A 13831-nucleotide genomic window follows, 5' to 3' on the forward strand; every position below is an offset into this window, starting at 1 on the left:
ATATGCATATTTGTGAACAAAACTTTGATGTAATCCAAGCCCCTGTGCCTTGTTTTTGCAATTATTTGTACGCTGAAAAATTGCTAAATTTTTATACATCGTTATCGAAGATTTCTATTTCTGTTGGCAGTTTATTGCCCCATAAGTATTCAGCAGTAAAGTAACCAAACAAGCAACCTTTTCTCAGGAGTGTTTTCAAGGAGAAAATTTGGGGTCCCAATTTTACACAAACATGCAAACTGAACTGTGTCTTCCTAGATTTACATCACATTAACTGCGCCTTCACTTGTAAGTACACTTACATTTCAGTTAACTTCAAAAAAGATTTCAAAAACATTTCATTCATTGATGAAGAGTTTCAATATGTACAAAAAGTCATTCTGAGAAAAAGTCCTTACAATGGTCCTTTCACATTTTCTCAGCTACACTGTACTACTGATAGAACATTAAAGTAACATCTTGTTATCAAACTCCTTGTTATCAAATTCCCTGTTATCAAACTACTTGTATTCTCTATAAAAGGTAGAGTGTCTGAACCTGTATGGCAACTGTGATTGTACTTTACCTGTAGAGAAGTTCCATCATTCTCATTAGCCATGTGAAGTTTTGCAAACTTTTGGTACGATTGTTCCCACTGGCTGAGATAATTCTGCTTTGCCAAGCACTGCATGAATGCAGCAAATCCCAAGTCTCCTTTCATCAGCCACTTCGGATGAATCTTAGGCACTCTATAAAAAAAGTTAATAGAGTGTCAGATCAAGCATTGTGTCAGTGGAATGATATTCTAAAATGCAGATGATATTTCCCTAAAACTCTGTTAAAAACATGTTTCTAAATAAATGCACTATTGTGATTTTCAAATTTACAGTTAGGTTACTTAATAAGGGAATAAATATGTTCTTGGTTGGTCGTAAGCATTCATTTCAGGCCCGATCAGAACAGATGCTAATAATGCCCAAGCTGCAAGTGGGGAACAATTTTCAGTGTCCATTCTCCTGAGCTGCTCTTAAATGAATGTTTGAGACTGGCCAAGAACACATGGTATTCATTTCCATTCATAAGTTTTAAGAAATAATAAATTTCCACCAATTCTGTTCAACAATCGACTTCTGTTTGTTTTCAAACATCCCTTTGGCCTTGTAATGACAGTTTCCTAAAGCTGAGCAGTCCTACATGTAAATAATCTCCTCATACAAAGACCGATACGCATGTGGCACAAAAGTAGCACACAGGCAGCCTTATTTTATCAACTGTTAACGACCAAGTGATGGGCTCTTGACCAATGGGAATGACTAAACTGTCTTAGGTACACATGTATTTAACAAAGCGATCAAAGAATTCGCAACTAACCTGACTAATATACGACAATAATCAAAGATGATGACACAAATCAAAAGAAGAACATATTCCTAAAGTGAGGCCTTTTTGTAGATGTGTCTTGAATTGTTCAGTGTTCATCGATTGCTTTTCCTGAAACATTTACATTCACCTGGGGTGTACATGTACATGTACTTGCATCAAGAACAAAGATTACTTAATATTACTTAATTCTGTGGAAATAAGGACCATCAGTATGCAGACTGAATGTTCCATAGAACATTCAGCCTGTGTACCTATGAAAGTTTTCTTACCATTGCGCTCATAAACAAGTACATTGTAAACTAACAGTGTAAACTGTTTTACTTTGCATCAGCATCACATTACACAGTTTCAAATACAGTGAAGGTTAATTAAGCATGCAATTCCTTCCTTGTGATTTTGCTGGTGAAATAAGGGTTCCGGGAATTTGTACTCTCTGCATCAATAACCTGGTTTGGAAATGTTCATGTTCATGGTGATTTATTGGGTGGGGGGAACTGATTCAAATTTTGACCTGTTTTATGAACTAGGTAAAATGATGTAACATCCATGTGGTGGGTAATCTCAGAATGCCTGTCTGTGATTGTAAAAATGTACAACATTGGAGATTTGAAAACCATCTGCAATAACAATTGAATCGAAAAGGAAGGCCAGAGGAAAAAAATGATGATCCCAGAGGCCTCATCAAAGATCAGAAATAGAATGGTGTTCTTCAAAGTATCGTTTGATGCTGAATTCCCATGTCACATCAGCAATGACTGAAGGATCTGGAGTAAGCTCAAATGAAAAGTCATCCCATGTACCAGTAGACTCACTATATCAAAGGAAAACATGTGCATGTGCATGTACACGAACATAAATAGTCAGGGGAAAAGGCTCAACCTGTTGAGCTTTGTTGAGTATTTCAACTGTGTAAAAAAAAACACACATACAGTGTATGTATTACTACATAGGCAAATCTTTTTCTGTATGATCCTTGGATTTAAATTATTTGTAACATTTTCTGCACAGCAAATGGTTAGATAAAGGTGACAGCATGAAGGAGGATGTGCAGCAATATCATTTGGGGAAAAAAACAGACAGACCTACAAAGAGAGAAAAAACAATTTCAAAAGGTGACCAGGTTGAGCCCAAAGTTCAAACTTACACAATCTTTCCAGACTTTGGTTTGGGAATGACTTCAATTTCCACTTTCCTCCAAGGGGATCCAACCTTCTCATAAGCAGGGCTAGGTGGTAATTTCTCCCAACAAGACTGTGGAAGACTGACTTCCTTTGCTGATGGAACCACGCCGTGTTTGAAGAGGTAATTCAGCCAGTCATTGTGGACCTATCACAAAACAAGGAAAACAAATGATTCATGAGGTAATTGTGGGCATCCTGGTCCATGGGACTGGTAAGTAGAAAAAAATGCAAAGCAGATTTGTGACAAGCAAAATTCAACTGAGAAATAGTCTCATGAAGTTTAAACACATCATGTCTGGTTGGCACCCAAGGTTCTTTGGGATTTCTTTGGGGGGAGGGATAAATGGGGACAGGGTGAGGGGTTCTTTTTACTTTGCAAATTAAAGAGGCATGGAAAAGGCTTCAACTATCATGTTTTGAAGGTAGATTTGCCACCCAGAAACCAGTATACAATGAATTTATCTCCTGAAAATCAACACGAGAGAATTAGGGGCAATTTCTGTCAGCAATCAACTGGGCCGATTTCAGAAACACACAAGGTCAAGCTCTGTGTTTATGTTGGGTTGATGATGTAATGGGGAGAAAGGCACAGGAGGCATGCACGAAGCATGCATGAAGATACTGTATATGCATGAAAACGAGGAGTTTTGATGACGTGTAGAAAATGCTCAATAGTATACACATTAATCTCTAAGATGCATAAACCTAAAGTCTTATTCTTAGCTGGTCAAAATAATTGTGAGATTTGTTCTGAATTGAAGGAGTACGAGACATTGAAGGTGGAGTGGAACGTAACTTGCGTGGCATGTACATGTTGAGTGCAATCGTGTTCACGTGAAGTGGCAACAGACTATTCATACACCATGGAGAATAATACGGTCAGTAAAGAGTACTCAGATCTGAATATTAGGCTGAATCACTGGCTATCTTGTATGTGTGTACGTGTGCAGCTTCTAGAAAAAAAGACAATCGTTGTACATGCTTGTTTGCTGAGTCTACAATTTTCAATCTGTCCAAGAAAAAGACATAAACACATATCGGATTCTTATCATGAAAGTGGATTCAATTCCTACGAAAGTAATATAATTTACTCGCTGATGAATGAGGATGACAGCACTGAACCTGTCAGTGTTGCAGGGCTCCAATGGCAGTCCAAAAAACAAACCAGCACCATACACCGGCAGCTGCAACACAACACTAGCAGTAGGTGAGGCTCATGCATCACTTTTTTAACTTCGAAGTGCTTTTGCAGACACTGGATATTTGTTGAAGCGGTTCTCTATAAATCCTCCGCATAGACTTATCTCCAACAACTGCAAAGGTTTAAAGTCTACTCGTACACTTAATGCATTGCCCGGGAGCGATAGATTCTATGCATTATTGCATGGAAACCTTGAGACCAAGGTCTCAGTGTAAACTGCACAAGACCGAGGTATGTTTTATTTTATGACAAAAACACAACAAATCATGCACTTAAACTTGACATATGGAACAATCAATGCAGTGGGCAAGAACCACGCAGGAACATTGCATTTTGAGCATGCCCCTACTATGAGACTTGCATGTGAAGATGTACCGTGTTTACAGCCATAGGCTATCTACCCATGGTGTTTTGGGGTCAGCGGTATACGCTGTATCATTAACCACTTCATGCCGGGACATTTTTTTCAATGTTAATGATGCTGGGCCAGCATAATTTTTTCCATTTTCAAAATTCATCGTTTCATTAATCGGACGTTTATAGCCGCACAAAGTAAACTTTAAGCACTACTCTAAGTTGACAGGAGACCTTCATTGACGCCCGAGTATTTCAGCCAGGCCTGCAGCCTTGTAAAAAGAGCCCAGATTGTGCGGTGTTATGTAACTTTCTTTTGTTCACGAACCTGGCTCAGTGCACTGTTGACCTCTTTTCAATAGGGGCCAGATTAGTATGCAGCGATGCTGTGTGGCTCATTGCTGCGGTGGTGGAGCGCTTTTGTCCCTGGTGGTAATCCACTCGCTATAAATGCCCCAAACCCTTGTATACGGTTTCAAAACAAGGCTGGATTATCACCACTTTTGAGAGTGAAAAATTTTGATAATGCCCAGCAGCCTGGTCTTTTGTTCGGAGTACGGTCTTTTGTTACGGGGCCCTGTTTCTTTTCTCCAAGTTCAGAGACCACGGCTACGCATATATAGCATACGTCTCCGATTCCGGAGTCCCCGGCAGGAAGTGGTTAATCACGTGATAGGTTTTCTTTTCTGAATCTATTACCCGTGAAAAATAATTGTAAATACATGAACAAATACATCTACTCCTGCTTAGTGTTGGCTAAAAGTTTAAAGCTTAAAACAGTATGGGAAAGCTTTCTTAACGTTTTTTTTTAATTAAAGGTAAATTCCCACCTGTACCTTGGGCATATTTAACATTTTAATCATTCTTGCCCTGGGGAAAGTGTCTCACCCCAAGGGTAAAAGTTTCAACCCTGGTCTCAAGCAGGGCTGACCTTGCCCTGGGAAAGAGCAATTTCAGGTGTAGTTTCAGACGTCACTCGTTTCATAAGCCAAACTCAATGCAAATGTACATGTATTCATAATGTAAAGCATTTGAGAATCCCATAAACAACTGGCACCATGGCAAATCTTGACAAATATGGTAAGATGGCCCTCCAGATGACGTTAACAATGAGAAACCAACTTCGATGAAATTTTGTTAAATACAATAGATCAAACCGGGCTGGCACACAAAACTAGCCGGTGAGCCAATTCATGTGTTCAATGTTTAATAGATCTAACCGGGCTGGCACACAAAACTAGCTGGTGAGCCAATTCATGTGTTCAATGTTTAATAGATCTAACCGGGCTGGCACACAAAACTAGCTGGTGAGCCAATTCATGTGTTCAATGTTTAATAGATTTAACCAGGCCGGCACACAAAACTAGCTGGCTAGCCAATTCATGTGTTCAATGTTTAATAGATCTAACCGGGCTGGCACACAAAACTAGCTGGTGAGCCAATTCATGTGTTCAATGTTTAATGCTCACGATTGTCATGATTGTCCACATGTTGTCAAACAGTGCAGGAAATGATGTATGCAACATGAACTTCATATACTCATATTTTTATAAATTTCTATCAGCAGTGCTGCTCACAACTTGAATTGCGTGTACATGTAAATATACACATGTACTTGCAAGTCTGGAACTAAATTTGTATTTTAATGGACTGACTCACTTTTAGTTGACTGCTCTGCAGCTGTCTGATGATGAGATCAAGTCACTCTTTATCCTACTTCCATTTGGTTTTGTCTGACTCCGGTAAGCCATTCTGAACCAGGTGTTACAGACATTGTTATGAGTGAGTTTAAACAACTAACAAGTCCATATGGAACATACCACCGCTACAATGTTGCCTGAAACTTCTTGAACTTGTGATGGCTTCAACTTGAGCTCATCCAAAATGGTTGACAGGTTTGAGGTTGGTTGAGTGGCCATGTTGATTTTCGGCATTCCAACAATTGGCACTAACTACTGGGTATCACTGAAATGAAAACAAACAAAATTTACAAATTGTTGGCATTCTATACAGATATACATAAATGTTTCATAAAAAATAGTGCACTTTGTCAATTCAGACCAATAATAAATGTGCGCAATTTCACGGTGTTGGACGTACATTTCAGATACGTCAACGATGTGAATTTGGGACTTACAATCGTCGAGCTGGTTTTCTTTTTGAAAAAAGGCATCAGCTAGTTGGTAAATTGATTTGGTAAATCAATTACCCAATCAGCATTATTACCCTTGTAGGAACTAACTCAAAACACCACGATGTCGCACGTACTCAGAGAAAATTAATTTTTTGAGTTTCCATTTTTGTATCACAAACTCTGTGATGTGCTAGGACTTGAGGTAATCTTTTTCCTGTCTTTAGTTTTAGAAGACCTCTGTTAATAATCTTCAAGGCTAGACATATTTTTATCTGATTGTGACTTTCAGAAAAAGCATATACAGTATTATATTGTGTAAGATGTACATTTTTTGGTGTCGAACGTACCCGTCTGAAATTACTTCACTAAATGAAAGTTTATTGTTTTAAAACTAAGCTTATCTCATTTCATGTCTTTCATGAAGGGCTTTCTGAAGTTTTCAAACCAAAAGTAAACTCTCAAACTTATCAAAAAACAACTGGAAAGAAATTGGATGAGGTGTTCAATGAAACAGAATGACAGAAAATACTGTCCGCAAAGATATGCAAATTTTGCTAAATAAAACAAGTCATGAACTGTCAAATATTAAAATTCTCAAAAAGTTCAGTTTTCTACAGTTGGCAATCCTCGTGATGTTTTGGTTCAAAGTACCGTGTAACGTAAATCGCACCAGCATCAAATTAAGCCAAACGTGAATTGGCCCCTATGACCTCTAACGCCAGTTGTACCAGTACATGTACGTGTACGTTTGCCCATGCATGCATGCTGCATGTGGATTGCCTTTCTACCCTAATTACAACCTTACAGACCAGTTCACACGTAAATTCTAATTTATGTGCACATACTCATAAATGGTAAGAGGAAGCAACAAGCTTGAGCGACTCACTGAAAATGTACAGGGGCATACATTTTAACGTCATTTTCCCTGAACTTCTGCACTTTTTTACCTTAGTCTTCGGAAAACACTCTAAAATCATTATCAGAGTGTAGCCTTATTTTTCTCTGAAGAGATTTTACACTGCAATAACTAAATCAAACTTGCTTTGCTTTCTTCCTCAGCACATGCGGTCAAAAGAGATTAACAGGGCTCCTTTCCGACCGTGTCCAGTTAAATATAAAATTTATACATCAGAGTAATACATGTGTGCACCACTTGTACATGTACATAGGCATCTACATGTACAAGTACTTTAAAATGTCCTACCGGGTACCACAAATCAGACTTAAAAAGGCTTTAACATGGGAGTTACTGGAAATAGATATATCAACGGACCTTATGATAAACTTCATCTACATGTAGTTCCCTCAACAACCTGGTTTGTCGATTTCCAATACCTCTGGGAGGGGGAGAGGGGTTTACATCAACTATCCAGCCTAAAACATTGTTATATATACATGTACATCTGAATACATCCCTGCCATCTGACAGGTTATACCCACGCATGCATAGTAATAGTTGCCGCTCTTCACACACAGAGAGAACACTGCACTGTGCGTGTTCATGAAAACACAATATATATGAATATGTACTGGGTGATAGCAATAAGCAAGAAACACTAGTAACATTTTGTCTTCTGTCAGATGAGACATGGAGGTAGATGTGATTCTACCTCCATGGATGATAACACTTTTATTTAGCTGGTAAGTAATGGTTGCTATCAAGAAACTGAACAGATTATCAAATTACTATGGCAACTTGTAAGAGACACAGGAACATGTTTAAGAATGAACAAAGGCAGAATATGAAAGCTTCGTGATGCATGTTTACTTCAGACAAAGTAGCAACTTTCATTTCACTTTCCGTATGTAACATGTCACAGTAACAATACAGTGCTACAGTGAATGGAGGCCTCTGAAACGCATAGCATAGTTGTATTTGTACATGAAATACGTGTCAAAAATACCAAAACACAATTAACCATGTAATGAAACGTGGGTAGGAAATACTACTACACATACACATGCGGAAAAAAAAAGTTATTTATCACATAGTCATTCAACATTTTCTTTTTTATATTTATGCTTGAAGACAGAAAGACTGGCTATATTTTTCAAGGATATGTCCACTGAACTCCACAGCTTAGGCACCTCATGTTTCACAGCTGCTCTCGATATATGTATTTCGGTACACGCATATGATTGATGAAATTCATGGCACTGCCTTGTGAAGTGATAATGTATTTCTTCATTTTTAAAAATAATGAATAAATAGATTTAGGTTGTTGAGTTGAAACATGAAGGACCCTAGGTGTATAGATTAAATACCTTTAACTATCAATGTGCAACAATTGTATAAGAGAAGATCAGTGTGATGAGATATACGCTTGCAGTCACACCATGGAATAATCTCTTTTTTGGAAGAGGTGTGGTTCTTAGAAGAACCGGTGAGTGTTAAGTTGATGTTTCAGCCAGGATACTCTGGCCATCCTCAGAAGAGGATCAGTGTGTTCCTGAAACTTAACACTGTTGAGAATCTGCATGGCTTTTTTCTGTAATTAAGATGACTAATACTGCTTGTAAACAAAGTTTACAGATAACTTATTCAGGATTAGTATAAAACAAACTGTGAATGTTTCACATTCCTGCAATAAAAAGAAACTGTCTTATGAATGTTTTGAGTGCTATGGTAAGAATAATTTCATGAGGTGACAGATGAAATGTTCCATGCAACGAGGCAAAGAAGAGTGGATTGGAACACTGCATAAATTACTTGTTTTATTTAGTTGTGTAAATCTTCTTATTAGAATAAACTGACCTTCTGTATTAACGTCTGCCATTTTGCGAATCCGTTTCGTGTCCAAAGCACCACCCACTGGTTGTACCATGCAATGCTAGACTAGTTCCCATCCCTACATTGCTTTTATCTTTCTAACAGGGAATGAAACATGAAATGGAAGCAGAAACCACTAACGTGAAAAGAAGTTCTATTCAATGGGTACTATAAAACAGAACCTATAATTCAATAACACGTAATCAATGATCCACCAATCAGATGATAAAGATACATGCAGGTCTTATATGAAATATTTACAAAGTGGCTATAGTTAAGGTAACCATGGCGTGTCATAACATTTATCATTAGGCCCTACCAATCTATATTAGATTTCGATTTGCACTCATTGGCCAGCACATCGTGACATCATCTCCAGGTATATATAACATACATGTACAGTTTGAATCCCTCCATGAAGCAGATGGTGACTTCGAGCTCAGCTGACAAGAGCGTTTCCAATTTGAACAGGAAATTTTCTCTTTTTGTCCTGTACATGTATGTGAGTAAATCTTTCTAACCCCACTGGATCTTTGATCTCCACTGAATCCTGAAGTGGGAGCATTAGACGGTTTCAGGACTGTTGGGGCGGAATTCTAAGGATTTTAAGTCTGGGTACGACAGTGCACAATTTATTTTGAGTGAAATTGATTAATGGAAGGAAAGGCCTATGACGGGGTATTTGGACTCTACTCTCGCCAGATGACCATGTCCAAATGTCCACACTCTGATTGGCCCAATTGCTTCTATTCAAATGACCAGTTACAGCTTAGCTTTCATTTGCGGGTGACAGGAAAAAAGGAAGTAAAAGATGGGAGCCATGCTGTGATTAATCAACCTGTTGTGATTAATTAACACTGCTGAAAACAATTGAGAATGAGAGATTACATGCTACTGTACTGATTTTCCCTGGCGTGTATGGGCAAAATGCTTGTGAATTTCAAAATTTTAATGGGATAGGCCCTATGAGGTGAATTAACCTCCCCATCAAACTGTGCTTATGGGAGTTTGTACATTGCTACATCATATGTACATGTATCTAAAACAAATAAATATGTATAATTTTAAACCATAAGCCTTAGACTATCGGATATACTACATGGTAGCCCCACTACTGGGCCGTTTTCCAATACTCAACTTCGTCTCTGTCTCAGGCTTCGTTCCCAAAACCAATCCCCGATCGTGGGCCTGAAGCGTTTAAATTGCACTGGATTACTGTAATTTTTGGCTTTCTTGCATGTTACAATGGATTTAATGTTCTGTGGCACTGTTAGACTGATTACTGTGCTTACAGCTTCAAAGTCAGCTATTTAAAAAAACAGTTGAAGCCAGAGACGGAGCCGAAGTTGACAATTGGAAAACGGCCCTAGTGTGGCACGGACCCTAGCTCCCACTCAATGGAGCAGGAGCTTATGGAGCGGAAGCTAGGGTCTGTGCCACACTTGTCGTGCTACTGCAGTGCTATAGTGGGGCTAACTACATCATTTTACATGGGCATGATGGGTGATTTTGCACAATGGTAAAAAGGCACTGTGGGAAGGAAAACGGAGCAAACATTGAACCTTTGGCCTTCCACAATGCCTTTCTGTTATTACACAAAATCACACAGGTATGCTGACCAAGACAAGGGTATGGAAAGTTGAACAGTCACCCGATTAATTATGTGCTCATACGATAATGATGCATCCCTGGGGGCCAGTCTATTGAGTAGTGGACTACCCCCGTATCCTGCTTATGATAGTGGTGATGGTACTCCAGGAAAACGTTGATCAAACATGTAAAACGTCAAAGCAAAAGACAAACTCATCAACAGCAGCTTACCTGCTTAGCTTAAGTGTAACCACACAAATAAATGTGAAACATCGATGCGATTGCCAATGTTGACATGCCGCAGGTCTTAGCAATGTGCCCACCAACTTTTACGTTTTGTCACACGACTATTGACCTTTGGCCGATTAGCTTTGCCCGTACCATTTTTATAAAAGGGGCTGAGTGTTCCTAAATTTACAGTATTATTCGATATTTTGTGTCCCCCTTTCTATACCTTAAACCTTAGAAAACTAAAACAACCAGATAATTAGTGAGATGATTTCTGCACAATGAATATCTACTACACGTCTTCCCTAGAATTAGTTAATTATTCTTAATACTATCCTTTCAAATTGAACGAGGCCGCAGGGTCAAGGCTTCACCTGTGGTTTTCCCAATGTCCACCTGAAGTATGTAGAAAGTTTCAAAAAAGTCCCTTAAAGATATGCGCAGAACTATTTACCTATAATCATGGCTACAGACATTTGTAGCGAAATACAGAAAATATTAGAACACCTTAAGACAATGTCTTGAAATAAAATAAGGTAGCAGTGAAAGACGCCGTACACCGTGATTGAAAATAGCTGCACGCGACAACGTTTATAACGTAGCATTGCCGATTATCGGATCGGTCGTGTGGGTGTATCATCGCCACCAAACCAGTGATTGACCGCTAGAGTGTTAGCCCATCGCTTAACTCGTGGTCCCGTACCGAGTGGCCCTGTAGAGAATCAACCCCGTTCGCAGCTCCGTCTCTCCCGACGCCGTGCGCTCGGTTGCAGAGTTACCGTTTCGGCTGTCCGTCCCGTACCGTCCCAGATTGGTGCATTGGGTGTAAAATAGGCTTCCTGAAGTTTGCGGCTAGTGCAGAGCGTTTAAATACGACTAAGCATCGGCTCATCCGGGTGGGGAGTACCTTCGTACAAGTTCTGGCACGACCATAACAGAGCCCCGCACGTGGTGGGTTGCTCAGATATTTTTGCAATTTTAATAAATATGTCAAGTCCCACATCCACAACCTCATTCCTTTTCATTACAGAACAATTCGGTCAAATGAAACACAAGTCCAAGTAACTTGGCTCCACTTGTAAACCACCTTTTATGCTAATTTGGACAATGTCCAGAGTATCAAACGTCATCGCCAGCGAGGACGTTTTAGACAAATATTAATATATATTCATTATTTGTTACAATATCTTCATAAATCCTCTTCTGTTCATGCTGTTAGGAGAACAAATACGTTCCGCTGCGGCTGCTCGAGAACAGATTCACGCAAGAGCCATCCACAAGTACCGTACAATGTTGCTGATTTTCGTTCCCACATTATTTTCCTCTTTCTTACTGAGAATGAGATAACGTGAAACGGGTCAAAACCACTCAGTCAGGTGAAGTTGCATTCCACGAGTACCGTAGTTGGGGTACCGTTGAATCGAACGAATAATTCAATGGTACTGCATAATATACAAATATTCACTGCTACAGGTAAAACTAGCTTCCAAAGGTGATCAATGGAGAATTCTATTTGGAAAATGGAAAACTTCTATTTGGAAAATGGAATTCTCATAATTCTGAAAATGTACTCCTAAAACAGAATGCTCCATGGATTACCAAGGGAAGCTAGGTTTACCACACCACGAGATAATAAAGGCAGAGGATATTTGTTTTAAACACCTCTAAAACCGATTCTGCTTGATTTAAGCGATATTAATTTGATCTAACTAAATTTTAAAAAATGTCTATTCGCTCTTGGCACGCTGCCGCCATAGGCATGCAGGAGCATTGTTGGAGTACTCGGACATGAGTACAACTCGAGTACCAATAAATACTTAACCTGTACTTGATCGTAAGTACTCGAGGAAAAAAAGGTAGGCCTATTCGGCACGTTTTCATCATTTTGTACTCAAACTCGTCCCTAAACTCAACATTGTACTCGCGCAAGACTCAATAAGAAATTGGGATTTTTTCGATACTAATTTTTCGCTTGAACTTTGACAAAAAAATTCACATAGTGTAAGCTACACGTTACAAGTCACCCAGCATTTTTATCAACTCTAAATTGAGTATTCGTGAATGAGTGTCGGTACTTGGCAGCGCTTGCAGTCCCGCTGGTGTACTTTCTTTAACTAACAATGCAAATTTCCATAATGTTTTAGTTTTACAATGAACTTGGATGTACTCGATTATCTTTCTACTCGTACTCGGCCCATACTCCGGCTCTGAAAAACTCGAACTTGGATTTTTGGCCCGTACATACTCGGCACTCATTACTCAGAAAACTCAGAAAACTTTGGTACTCAATTACATGGCTGTGCAGTAGCCTCGAACTGCCGAGCATCTTGTACAATCACGTCAGAATCGTATCCACGTAACTTTTTAAAACATTTTCCATTCATCATAAATAAGAACTAAGACAACACGCACAAAATTACTAAGCAACATACATCATGTGAATCACTGAACCAGCTTTATTTTTTGTGTAAAGCTGCCAGATTGAGGCTTAGTACGGCGGCAGCGTGCAAAGAGCAATAGTCCTATCGGCACTTTTTTTAGACCGTACCTCTTCACAAACTGAACCGAAGCGGTGGCGCTAGTGCAGCAACCTCGTTCTCATAGGTACGATCTTGCCGTGCCATGATGGTTCCCACCATGCCTTGCGCGATCAAACCCTCGGTGTTGTATAATTTAAATATCCCACTATAATTTGGGATATTTAAATTAGGACTTTCGTCAGTGTGTTTACGTGCGATACAGATTTAAGCGTGCGTGACGCACAGGAGAATGCGTGGGCGCAAGCGTGCAGCTTTTGAAATACGCGCGTGATTGACTTTACTGAATAGCCAGTCAGCGTCATTTTCGTATAACGAAGCTGTGCTTCGGAATGCACGTGGCGCGCAACGCGCCCGAACAAAAAAAAAAAAACATGTGTGTGTGATGCCATTTGACGTACATGTACATTATTAGTCAAAATCATGAGTATGGAGACTTTTTTCTTATGGGATGGCGGCTAAGCCCTCGGCCTC

General features: G+C 39.3%; 1 protein-coding gene across 10 annotated transcripts in view; it reads right to left on the reverse strand.

Moving 5' to 3' along the window:
- The window catches only part of wdr81 (WD repeat domain 81), a 52954-nt gene that overhangs the window by 35441 nt on the left and 3682 nt on the right, over positions 1-13831 (reverse strand). For 5 of the 10 annotated variants that reach the window (XM_087135225.1, XM_087135222.1, XM_022240964.2 and 2 more), the window contains 4 exons: positions 8988-9100; positions 5919-6063; positions 2507-2688; positions 566-728 (listed from right to left, as the gene is read on the reverse strand). In XM_087135225.1, the coding sequence (XP_086991351.1) occupies positions 566-728; positions 2507-2688; positions 5919-6032 (459 nt within the window). In that variant the 5' untranslated portion in view covers positions 6033-6063; positions 8988-9100. Of the gene's footprint in view, positions 1-565; positions 729-2506; positions 2689-5918; positions 6064-8987; positions 9101-10823; positions 11251-13831 lie in introns of those variants that run through there. The other 5 variants (XM_087135230.1, XM_022240962.2, XM_087135216.1 and 2 more) reach the window with 5 other exon arrangements.

This window comes from Acanthaster planci, linkage group LG01, assembly GCF_054643075.1.
Source record: "Acanthaster planci isolate LZ-2023a linkage group LG01, COTS_SCS, whole genome shotgun sequence".
Taxonomy (NCBI): Eukaryota; Metazoa; Echinodermata; class Asteroidea; order Valvatida; family Acanthasteridae; genus Acanthaster; species Acanthaster planci.